Source organism: Bombus fervidus, chromosome 6, assembly GCF_041682495.2.
Source record: "Bombus fervidus isolate BK054 chromosome 6, iyBomFerv1, whole genome shotgun sequence".
Classification (NCBI taxonomy): Eukaryota; Metazoa; Arthropoda; class Insecta; order Hymenoptera; family Apidae; genus Bombus; species Bombus fervidus.
Genome location: NC_091522.1, coordinates 12,680,604 through 12,693,272, shown reverse-complemented (window position 1 = coordinate 12,693,272; position 12,669 = coordinate 12,680,604). Strand labels below are relative to the sequence as shown.

General features: G+C 47.8%; 1 protein-coding gene across 1 annotated transcript in view; it reads right to left on the bottom strand.

Annotated features, from left to right (window-relative positions):
• The window catches only part of Gfrl (Glial cell line-derived neurotrophic family receptor-like), a 221,521-nt gene extending 209,143 nt beyond the window's left edge, over window positions 1–12,378 (bottom strand). Inside the window, exon 1 of the mRNA XM_072005911.1 lies at window positions 11,184–12,378. Within this exon, the coding sequence (XP_071862012.1) occupies window positions 11,184–11,529 (346 nt within the window). The 5' untranslated portion in view covers window positions 11,530–12,378. The remainder of the gene's footprint in view (window positions 1–11,183) is intronic.
• Window positions 12,379–12,669: the final 291 nt, after the last annotated feature.

Below are 12,669 nucleotides of genomic sequence, written 5' to 3'. Positions count from 1 at the left end.
CGTAGCGCGTTCCCGATGGCTTTGAACCGAACGTTTTCGGTATTTCGAGCGATCGGAAGAAGACGGGTGTTCTTCTCTGTAACCGGAGTAGAAAATGAAAACTTAGCGCATCGGCGGGTTTGAAACGCGTAAAGAACGTAAACGCCGGCGGCATTTCAGCGCAGCTCCACCCTCGACGAACGGTTAATTAAATATACGCGCGCGTATATCGAGCCGTTGTTTGTTCGTGTCGATAATTGCGATGCTAATTACATTTCACAGAAGAAGCGAGAACGGACTGCCATAGGCGGTTGTCGTTCGATAAATCGCGTCAAAGGCCGAGGATATTCACGCTCTACTTGTCAGTGGATTTATTTAAAAGTCATATCGACGTCGAGCGTTTCACGCCGGGAGAAAAACACCGTGCCGACACCAGCACCGAATAATACCGACGATTGCGTTAATTGGTCCGGACCCTACCAATGTCACGGCTTTCGTTATTTCCCACGGCGCGCCGTTAATCCCTCGGCTAACCCAGAAACCTGATAACCCCTATCCGCTCACCGATCAAAGGATTTTATTCGTCCGAATCGTCTATGAGAATGGAGTGTTCGACCTCGAAATACCAGCGCCAACTTTGGCTGGCTGCCGCTCTCTTCTCCCCGATCACGCCTTCTTCTAGCCAACTTCTTCGCCGGCTAACAAATCCAGACTACCTTCCACGTTTAGCCGAATTATTTATCCACCAGTGGTTCATTATCGGAACTCCTCGAAATCACCAATTCTCCGGTGAACCACGATTCCGTCTAGTTATATGCGCGTCAAAGAACGCCCTTTCCAGAAGAAAATAATTGCATTGTGCTTGAACAGCGAGCGATCGCGCGGGGGAGTGGAATGGCAAATCTCTTTGAAAGAGCTCGCGTCAAAAGGAAGGAACGTTTACAGGGACGTTTATCGCAAGCTCGCACCGAAATCGTTCACCCGTATAAAGAGTAATCGTTCGAACCTCGTGGAGAAGAGAAAGTTACGCTCGTCGAACGACCAACCGTTGCTCGCTCCCGGTTCTTCGCGCGTATTTCACGAGCGGCGTGCCCGTAAAAAAGTCTGTCCTCTCTCTCTCTCTCTCTCGTTTAGACTGTATTCCACTGCAAACCTTACATCGTCACCATCGTATCTCTTATCCAGCACCGTTCGCGGCCATTCGCGCATCATCTCGCAAAGCCGGTGCACACCTTGCGTCGCTTCCGGCTGGTTTACGAGCAACGAACTGCCGAACAGGGGGAATTATTGAATTCGAACGATACCCAGGTCCAACGAGTTGTCGCCAACGTACGATTATATCGTGTTATATCGCGTCGAAACAAGTACTCGCCGGAGAAACTCGCACCGATCGAGAGAAACACAAAAATCGCAAATTTCTCAGACACGCTGTTTACTCGATCGATGTCCGCCACCGATCACGATCACTTTGATATTACGCGAATGCTAAATATCGCGGTAAATGGTTTCATTTATTTTCGCAGTATATTTAAAGGACATGTTAACTGTGCAACGATTCTTGCTAATATTAAATTCACCTGAGACGATCGTCAGCATCCTCCTACGTTTTCGATTCGCTCTCGACTTGGACACACGTCGACGTCGTCAACCTAACTAATAAGCGCCGATATCTACAATTTTTTGAACCCTGTGTCCCGTTTTACATCTAACGTTTATCCAACGCATTCAATGACCGACATATCGAATTTCCACGTCCGTGTATACACACATATATATATATATGAATACATACACATACATATACGAAAGAGTCCAGTCCGTTTACAGTAAACAAATAAATAAATAACATGGTAGATTTGTAACGATGCGAGTTCGACGTATAATCCGATGAATTTCAGGATCTCCATTGTATATTCCAATATAAGCAGCTCGATCGGTTGGCTCGCTGATAAATAGCAGCGCATTTTTCTTTTTTCTTTTTTCTTTTTTTTTTTTTTTTTTGCTCTCCACGTGCCTTTTTTTTCGTCGTGTCACCGAGAATCGCGTTACCAAACGAGGGAAGATCATCTGTTCCAGGCGAACGCGCATCCGAAGCCAAAAGTATCCGATAACGGGTCGAAAAAGCAGACGGGAGAAAAAAGCAACGATTTTAATTTTACGCTGGTTGCAGCTGAAACAGGTACTGAATTCACGGTATGGTTTTCAAAATCCACCGAACAATGGTCGGAATCAGATTCGTTGTCAATCTCTGTTCAGCCCCGGGCAGCTATAATATACGAGGGGCTGAAGTCCGGCGGACGTTAAAACACTCGCTGTTGCTCGCGAGCGAGAGCGGCTACGCTCGCGTTTTAAAGAGGACCTGTCGATCCCGATCGAATCTCCTGATCGATCCTCGACCCTCGGGTCTCGCGTTACGATCGCTCGAATCTGACCCCGGTGACTAAACGAGAGGTAGTTTCGTTGAACTCGATTACCCGGTTCGTTGATGCCTCGTAAATAACGCTGCCAAGTTCACAGAGATCGCGAAGGCCGCGTGAAAACAGCAGTGCATCGTCGTGATACTCGGCTTTGCATCTCTACTTTCTCTCTCTCTCTCTCTCTCTCTCCCTCTCCCCTTCCGTCTAGCTTTCGACGATATCCATCGTTAAATACCGAACGACCAACGTTTACGAACGCACTAGAAGAGACTCGAAAGTTCGGCGCTTAATCATCGATAAAGAAGAAGATCGGTGGATCGAAAATTTTGTAAAGAATCTCTTTAAACGCGGTATTTTAGAAGGCGAGCACAGCGTGAGCAGCTTCGAAAACTTCTCGCCAACGTCTTTTACGCGAAAGGATTAACTTCATCGGGTTGATAGATCGATCTTCTTGCAGGCGGATACTTTAAACGTATAGCTTTAACCTGTTGTACTACAGGTAGTCAGATGTAACTACGCGCGTCGCTATTAAACTTACGTTCCTTTCGCTCGGATCGAGTAGCAGACACGGTATAAATAGTGTCTCCTTTGTGTTAGAAATTTATAGGTTCCGCGATACTCTTAAATTAAAGCATCAAAGACCGGTCGAACCAGTGACGGTAAGGAGCGCTTTCAGCGGATACTGAATCAAAGGCAAAGTGTGCTTGTCGCGTCTATAAGTTCCGCCAACTTACATCGCGTATTCGTCATTTTCTAGCAATTTGCTCGTCGAAAATATCGAGCAAATCGTAAATCGAGCAAACTGTAAAGTTTGACTTCTGAGTATGATTTATTTATTAGCAGATCGAGCGATGTAACAGCGCGCAACGACCGACGTACATCGTACGGATCGAAATTAGCAGGAACTTTGTTGCGCGTTATGTACCTTATTAAGGAATAATCAATTTAAGTGGAAAGTTATGGCGGAGCATTTGCCAGGGACCAGATGCCATTGCAGGATAAACGTCACTTGCTCAAGATTCACGGAAGGATGGTTAGCCATGGACGATTTTCACGGCGGATTCGAATCCATCTCTTCGTCTTCCATTTTTCCCAGTACCAAGATGTCCGAAGCTACCAAAGTATCCTTTTGGGTAAGTATCGTCTGACATGACCGACGTGTGCACTCAGTAACGGTCAGTCGGTGTTGGCTACTGGTCGCTTTTTCCAAAAACCTTCGTCTCTACTATCTGACCACCGTGAACACTTTCTGAGAGTTCCCAGCTACTCGCACGAACAGCGTGCACCTCGAATTTCAACGACAAAGGTTAACGTACCACTTCGACGTTCGAGAATACGTTTCCGAGGCTTGGAAAAATCGTCGTTTCGAAGAATAATCGGAACAGAACGATACTATGAGAAATTCTACCAACAAGAACCATCCAATTTTCCAGGGGATGAATTTCTGCGATAAAAAAGAACGCGGGAACTCCGAAAACGGAACTCCAGGCGGCAAAAGACGATGCTGGAATACGAACAGTGGAATTGCAATAATAGAAAGAGCGATAAAAAACATTTAAAAAGGCGATTGCAGTAATAAAGAAGGATGCAAAGATTTTGCGAAAGGAGGAAATATGAATATACGAAGAAAATAGCGCGACAAATTCTAGCAATGGGAAAACGTAAGTTGCCGATCAGGAAATACGACCCGATATATATACGTGAACTGGTATCTCCTTCGATATGAATGACATCGAATATTCGAAGAATAAGATACCACCTTGCCTTGTAATCTTATTGAACGAGGGTCCATGTTCCCGTATAAATACCCACTTCTGCGACTTGTACAGCTCGATTTACAAACACGAATACCCTTTTTGCGAGTAGGTGAAATTTCCCACACATAATATCTGCAGGATGATCAATGGCAGTTATGGGTATCGCGGAGCTCGTTCAACCCCGTTCTCCACTCCCTGGGCAACACTTTCGTCAGAAGGTTGGCTCGCAGGCCGAGTTTCGAGCAGAGAACTTGTGTCTCTACGACGCTCGAGTCCTCGTCGATATTGATTTCCTCGCAACGTTATTTACCTCTCTTTTCGCGCCCTCTTACGACACTCGTTTCTCTATATTACGTCGTTACGGTCATTCGATGTCCGACGAATCAACTTCGTTCGACAAATTGGAATACGAGTTCGTTGCAAGGCTGGGTTGCAACGCTTTTCACGCGACAAACTTCTCGAATATCCGAAACGAGACACACCTGTTTGAACGTTCGCTGTAGTTTATCGTGTCGTATGAAATATAAAACGTTTAGAAATTTCATCGACGCGACTTTTAATGAGACACGACTATCGTGATTGCATCGGTACGATTTGAAATCAATTTGACAAGGTACATAAAGCTTAGGAGATATTCATCGCGAACGTGTATTTGATAGAAAAGTAGTACACAGCGTGAATATCCATTTTAAGCGCGCGATAAATATAGCTGCATTGCATACCGAGGTTTGTTAATACCATGGATAACTGATTGTTTAAATACTTTTGTGATCTCTGCGAGATACGTACTTGTACTAAGTATCTTGTAATCCCTGTATAATTTCCAAAATTGTTTCAAACTTCGCCGACGCGATCATAATAATAGTAGAGTTGTACAACAATACTGATGAAATTTCAAAACGTTTCGTACAACGGAACGATATGTACAATAAAACGTACCTACGTGCATGAAGGATAGCTACGGTTACTTTCGACAACCTTTCGTATATAATATAACAATTGGAATACGCGAGCGTTGCAACGAAGAAAATTGCTGGAAAACCGAATCGCAGGAAAATACGAGGAATAAAGCGTCGTTCGTAAAAGCTAGTCGGCTCTTTCCATCGATTGCGCGACGCTTTCATACAACAGCACGGTTAAACGTGACGCGTGCAAACCACGATAATAAAGTATACGCTACGACGATCCGAAGCATCGCGCGTGGCAACAAAATTTTTGAAAAATATATTTCACCCGACGACCGGGTCCCGAGTGGCTGACCGTAACCGAGCTCTTCCACTGGCAGCGGTACACAGTGGAACAAGCCGACGAGGGTCAAACGCAATCCGGCTAATTTCCATTTCTGTTAATCAAACGCAAATTTCATTACATTAAAAGAGCGACCCTTGACCAAGGTAAAGCAAAAATCTGCCCAATTAAACGAGGAGAGTGCGGCAAGCGGCGTTTTATCGTTTTCACAGGGCAACCGAAACGTATAGGAGAACGAAGCAAAAAGCAACTCCTTCGCTTTCTTCTCGTCGGATACGGTATTAATGGGCTTTGTTCGAGAGAAATCGATCTCGAACGACCATCGTCTCGAATTACAAGCGATAAAAATCAAAGAGCCAACTGTATCGTCTATTAGCAATTTCTTCGTCTGTTTTTTTCGTCCGCTTATTGGATTTCTAATCGCTGCTTAAGCAACGTTAAGAGGGGAAAATCTTCGACAAGAAGAAAGTTAAACTCGATACTGGAACCTCCTAAACGTGGAAAGAAGTTGGCAAGTAAAATTCCATAGGGGAAGAGTCGCGAAGGATACGGCGAATCGACTCGCTTGGAAAGTTCGACTCGGTCGGCAAGGCGAAAAACCTTGGAAAAAGGGCGTAAATGGGAAATACGGAAAGCGGAAAACGAGAAAGAGCCGGCCGACTGTAGCTGGTTCTCGAGCAACGGCGAAGAAATTGCTGGAAGGAATGCGCCACTTGCTCGCGAGTGAACGCCGTTGAAAGTCAATTCCTCGCGCGGTGTACACGAAACGTCATCCCGCGTGATTAACGATCACGGAATTAATTTCGAGCAGCGACAGAGCAAATACTTCGGGGATTAAGCGTCTGGGGGTTGTCTTTGTTTTTCCGTTCGGGATTCCCTATGAAATATGTATAAAGCGTGTCCCGGTTACGGGCGACGACCGAATTACGCGCGGCAATCTTCAAGATCGAGGATTAATCAAACGCGGTCGTTTAATCAAATCGAGCCGCCTAGTCTATCGGCCGACCCGATTTCCCTCGATCCGCTGCGCGCCGGAGACGTTCTGTAATTCTCTAATAATATCGGCAAACGAGATTTCGAATCTGTTTCCTTCTACGATTAATCCTCGGCGCAACCGACGGAAACGCAAAAGTACCAAGATGGATAAGTCTAGATTCCCGAGCTGGCGTTTCGTGTTTTCACGAGCCAACGACTTCCAGCCGTATCCACGCCAGAAACAGTCGAGTGCCGTTGTCGAGCCGCCAGCAGAAATAAAAATTCCAGGACGAATAAACGCGTCCCGTTTGCAATCGGAAAGTTAACAAGAAGGCTCGCGAATCGTTTCAACGATCGAGGTCACGGCGAAGGGACGAGTTCAAAGGGAACCGCCGTATATATCGGGTCGAGGAGGCCGAGGTTGCCAGCCAATTAATTAGTCATTTCTTTGACGAGGATTCTCGTAGTTCCAGGTGTTCTCTTTGCCGCGATACGAGTAGTAATAACGGCGCCTCTTCGAACTGACGGCGCGGCCAGCAGAATCGTTCGTCAAGGAAGCGAAACGAGGTCGAGTCAAATAAAATAGGAGAACGCGGGACCATCTTCCGGGACGATCTTCGTTTCCGAGGGAACTTGCTTGAAATCGAGGATCGCGCGTACAACGCGATAACTCGATAAAACACCCGTAAATATTTATGGAACTTGCCTAGTACGCGTTTGCTAACGAATCGATAAAATGACCGTGTAAATTTTTCATCGAATAACTGCATCTTCTCCGAGAGTCGATCAGGACGACGACAGAGGACAGAAGCCGCGATTTTGAACGGCAAACGGCATGCAAGTGTCGTCTCGCGAACACGTATCGCGTAGGTCACGTTTCGCGCTATCGCAGCGGACTTTGCCGCGAGCGAGTTGACTGCAGAATGTTTAGAACCGAACTGGTGCTATCACAGCCTCTATCGAAGCCAGCACACGACGGTCGAATTTATTTTCGATAATGAAATTTTGCCGAATAATTAATTACGAGGGTCGAGGCCTGGAAAATCAAACTGTTTCGTAATTTAATGGAACGGGCCGCTATCGGAACCGTTCGTTGCGATATCGAAGCGTTCTTTTAAATCGCGCCCTCGTCTGACTAATGGCATTGCCGCGCGAAAATATGCGCATACGTTTCCTAGGCTGGCTACCGAAAGAGTAAAACCAAATGGAATACGTACGCAGGGCAACGACCAGCCTGACTTTTATGCGTTGCGTGGCTCACGTGGAATATTAAGTTTTATACAAGATGCGAGCGTGCAGCCTCGTTCTTTTTTTACCCTTTTCCTCGAGCAATTAATAACGCTAAAAAGAAGAGAAACGAATCGTTCGGGAAGGTGTACGTGTAAAATCTACGTGCTTTAGGAAACTCTAAAGCAAAATCACCGATGGAAACGGCAAAGTAAGGGAAGCAGACCGCGCGAACGTAAATAGTATCCTCGAGCGTATTCGATCACTCTACCGCGATTAATTAATCACGCCGGACTATAGATGTCCATCGAAGCGGCACAGCGCTTAAGATTTTCTCGCGTACAACTACAATAGATACGCGTTTCCACTGAAAGTTCAGTTTCCCAGGAGATACGATCGACCACGAGAGATGTTCGAGCAGCGGGATACGCACGATCGTCGAATACGGAGCGCAGGGAAGAAACCAAGGGTTGTTTATTCTTGCGGCGAACGTCGATTCGATTCGATTCGACCGATGCCAAAAATTTGAGAATCGCGATGGGATAAACGAGAAGGTGACCAGGGGGTGGAGCGGAGGAACTCGAAGGCACTCCGAATTTATGCGAAAGCAACCTCGTTACGGTGCGGCTGGCAAAGTAGGTCGCATGAAAATAGCGAGGACGTTTAAAAGCACCTCACCGTGCGATTTAACGTCAATGGGCCACTTCTCGTTCCCCTCTTTTCTTTTTATCCGTACACCGCGCGCGCCTCCTTTTTCTCCGGCGCAACCCGCTCTCCCCCCGCCTTTCCGCGCGTTTCTTCCTTTTTGCGAGCTGACTCGCGACATTTAAGCCAGGAGTCGTACAACGACGGTGGCGAGCGCTTGGAAAAATCTTCGCCCGCTCTGGCCACGAGCGAGCGAGCGAGAGAGCGAGCGAGCGTGCCTGCGCTTTTTTCGGAGAAGGATTCCTTCTCGACGGGCTGTCGCCTTCTGTTCCGCACGCTTTCGTACCTCGACGCTTCGCAACGTTGCCCTCTCTCGTCTAGGCTCCCATCGCTTTCTCGTTCTGCGCCGACCTTAAGTTTCGTTTTCAACCGACTGCGCTCCGTTACGAATTCAGCACGACGTTTCTTCGGGCCGGTTAATTAGTCCGACGGTTTAAAGCGTGGTCACGCTGCCTTGATCGATTTACAAGAAAGATGCGCTATGTCCGGAAGAAGAACGAACAGCGCTATAGCGAACGAATATCGTTACAGGTTTCCTCGATGGAATCAGGATACTGTATCGAACACATATGTCACGTCAATCGCGTTAGATCGTTCACATTTTCTATCGAGTTTAATCGTGATTTGATATGCAAACATCGCAAAAGTTATATATTTACATGTAAATATATATATATAGTTGTATCTACATATAAATTAATTTTGTGCAATTGATTATCTGGAAATATAAATACATTCGATATATACGAACGCACCGACGCTATAACGAACGAGGTGGTAGAACCAATTACATTCGTTCTAGCACGCCCGATTGAAATTGAAAACTACCGTCCCGTTTAAATTCCAACGTTAAGGTTAACGCTGCTTTTTTTTACAGTTACACCGGAATCGAATCAAATCCATCATTCGTGAAACTCCTTCGAGATACATGAGGAGCGAAGAGGCGATTTCCATTCTCGTCAACGCAACGACGAGACCGAAGAACAACGAGGAGCAACGAGGGCGAAACAAAACGAAAAGAGGTGGACGAGGTATCGTTCACCTTCGACCTTCGACAGAAAGAGAGAGAGCAGGAATATAAAAGGCCGCTGAAGCCGATCGTCTTTCATTACTAACACTCTATGAGCACGTACGCGATATTTCGCCAGCGAGGAATTCCGTGATGGGGTATAAATGACTTCCTCCCTGAAACTTACTCACCGGCTATAGACGCGCCGGATAACCTTCGATCGTGGCTGACCTCGATCCAAGTTCATCCCATGTAGGGGCCGAAATGCCCGCAGACACCGCTTGCTTCCTACGACAACGTCGACCGCCGACTGTTCGCGTGTGTCCCGCTAAGTACCGTTGTCTCCATTAACCTCGCCGAAACCGAGAAGACTTAAAAGAACGGATCGTCCTGGTTTCCGCCGCAACGAGGAACTGCGGTAACCATAAAATACCAGCGACCGGTAAGCTCTATCTGTCCTTTGTTTTTAGTTCCGTGAACTTGGAGTCGTAGAGCTACGATATTGAGGCTGGTCGAGCGAGTAACGTTCGTTTCCGACAACGGGTACTCGTTCGAAGAGAAACGAAAGAGAAGAAATGATCAAATATAGCGGGAGAGGAAGGTTAAGGGGTAACGAGGTTTGTGGTTTCTTGAATACGGAAAAAAAGAAGGGTGGAGAAAGAATTGACGAGGGCGGTAGAAGGTGCTTCCGAAGCCGGTCGTATAATCCGCGAATATGAATAACGAAGAGGCAAGTTGAAAAGACCGTGGCCCATAAATTCGAGTTAATTAAAGATATCGATCCAGGAGGCAGCGTAAAGAATATTTTCGAGCTAGTTTTCGCGGATGAAAAGCCACGACGTCGACGGTTAGTTCGACGTTTGTTCGAGCATCCGTAGCTTGGACGAAGATTAATATGTGACGGAAACGTTGGTTGGTTAATTAGCGGAAAAATCATGATGGAGAAAGAAGAGCCGACTCGTTTCTTCCCGGTATTTCTTCGGAGAAAGAAATTGAAAGTAGAAGGAGATCTGAAAAGGCTGCGAGAAAAGACGAAGGGGTGGTCGGGGGTGACTCGCATTCCGCTTGAAAACAGGCCACTCGATTACGCGGTTGTTTCGCCACTTAAATTACCACCGCATTGAACTCGCGTCGATAAACCGTCGTTGTTGAATTAATAACTGATCCTAATTGAATTAATAATCCGCTCATCCCTCTACGGAAATTGTAATAGCTGCTCGGTGGCTAACAAAATACGGCCAAGCTATACGTACAGTTATTGGTTCCTGTTCAATTATTGACTTCCCTTCTATCTCTCCCCTCGCCCTTCGCCTCGACGCCATTGGAATGTTCTATCAAATCACCGGCAAAACGAATGTTCATAAAAAAAAAAAAAAAAAACGGAAACGAGCTTCGTCGAACACACTTCCCGATACCGAAACTACCACTTTACCTACATTCGCGTATTCGATTAATCAACGAGCACAAATCCAACGACGAAAGTACGTTCCGAAGTTTTTTCCAAAGTGTCGCCGATTCGCGATTGTACTCTGTGTCGCGCTAAAGAGCAGCGAAACTAGCTTCGCGAAACAAATAGCGGACGACCTTCGACTTTGTATCGAACGAACACGCGGGATCGAGGTACCGCGACTGTTTACGAATCAGTCCCGGCGAGCCAATGTCAACAAACGCGATTCCCTACCGACGAGCGTGTTCTTGTTGACAACGCGACAAAGTTGACCGAGATATTTCGAGCAAAGGGCAGTTTCGTCGAATTGCAGGGAACGCAAAGGGGAAAGTATAGCCTAAGATAATTGGGTTTTTTCAAAACGCTCGACAAAATTCTCAAAACGTTATTCAAGGAATAAATCTTAGAACGAAACTCACCGCTTCTCCCCGTTGGCGTCGGTGCGGACGTGGATCTTCCGGTTGGCTCCGGGATCGGGAATATCAGGTCGCAGCACTCTCTCTCGGGGAACTCGCTGGCGCGAGTGCACCTACAGCAACAGAAGAGCACGACGAGAGCCGCGGCGACGCTCGTCAGCAGCGTGGAGCGCGCGAGCAGCGTCCCGACGACACGTGACATGATTCGTCCCATCAGATCATGATACGGCATTGAGGACGACCTGCTGCCCTTCAACCTCTCCGCAACGCGCTCCTCTTCGACGCTTTCAACGGCCACAGGTCGACCAGTCGGACGACTGAGACGAATCCCGCGGCATCCGCGCGACATTCTCTCGTCGTCCGTCTCATCGTGCGACGTCTCCTCCACCTTCGATGAGATCCAACCAAACCGAACACTCGTCGTTGTATCCGCGCCGGGATATCGGCCGGCGATCGTGTCCACACTTGTTTTTCCCTTCTTTCTCTCTACCTTTCTATTTCTCTATCTTTCGCTTTCTTCTCTTCTCTCTCGCTCGTACGAGGCAAAACGCGCACACTTTGCAGGATTCTACGATTCCCGATCACGATCGATCAAACACTTTCCTCGCGATTGCACGACCAACGTGGAACTTGTACTCGAGAACAACCTAAAAAGAGGATCTTCGTACGGTGATCGAGGACCTAGTTCGCGTGGCGTCAACTTCGTCCCGACGCGACGCACCGAACAGCCTCTTCAACCTCGACCCGATCTCGTGATTCCGCTCGCGAAAGAATCTTCGATCGATCACACGCGCGAACCACGACGCGAGACGCGGACCAACCGCGATGCTGGACGGTATCGAGAAACAAACGGAAATCCGCACCAACTCTGCCGATCACGACGAGGATCGCGACTCGCGCTTCGAACGATATGTGGAACGATATAGGAAGATGTGTGCGCGCGCGCGTATGTGTGTGTGTGTGTGTATGCCTCCGCGCGTGAAAAAGTATACAGCGATCTGGAGTACGACGGGGTGTTAGCGTGGCTGCAGAAAACGATGCGGCAAAATTCGCGCACTCGGTCCTCGTGTCGCGTTCCGAACACACTTGGCGCGCGCGTGCTCGTCAACCGAGCGTGCTTTCGAGTCGAGACCGCGTCGCCACGGCGTCCCGACGCCCAATGACGACCGCACCGTGTTAGACCGACGGCCGCGCGACTACCACCGCCCCGCCAACCCTCTGCCGCCCTCCTTCTACCGTCGCTACCTGCTCTCTCTCCCTCTACTCTCTCCCGACACAACTTACACACGATAGTTTCTGCGCGAAAGTGTGCGCGCTCTTCGCGTTCCGAAGGCTGCGAGAACGGCGTTCTCCCGCTTTGCCTCTACGTGTCCTTGCACGCGACGCTCGCTCCACGTTCGCCTTACGCTTTGCCCCAGGCTCGTATGCGCAGACCGGGACTAACCTCTCCGTGTGTTCCCCTTTGTAGCCGCTCGTAACACGGCATTCA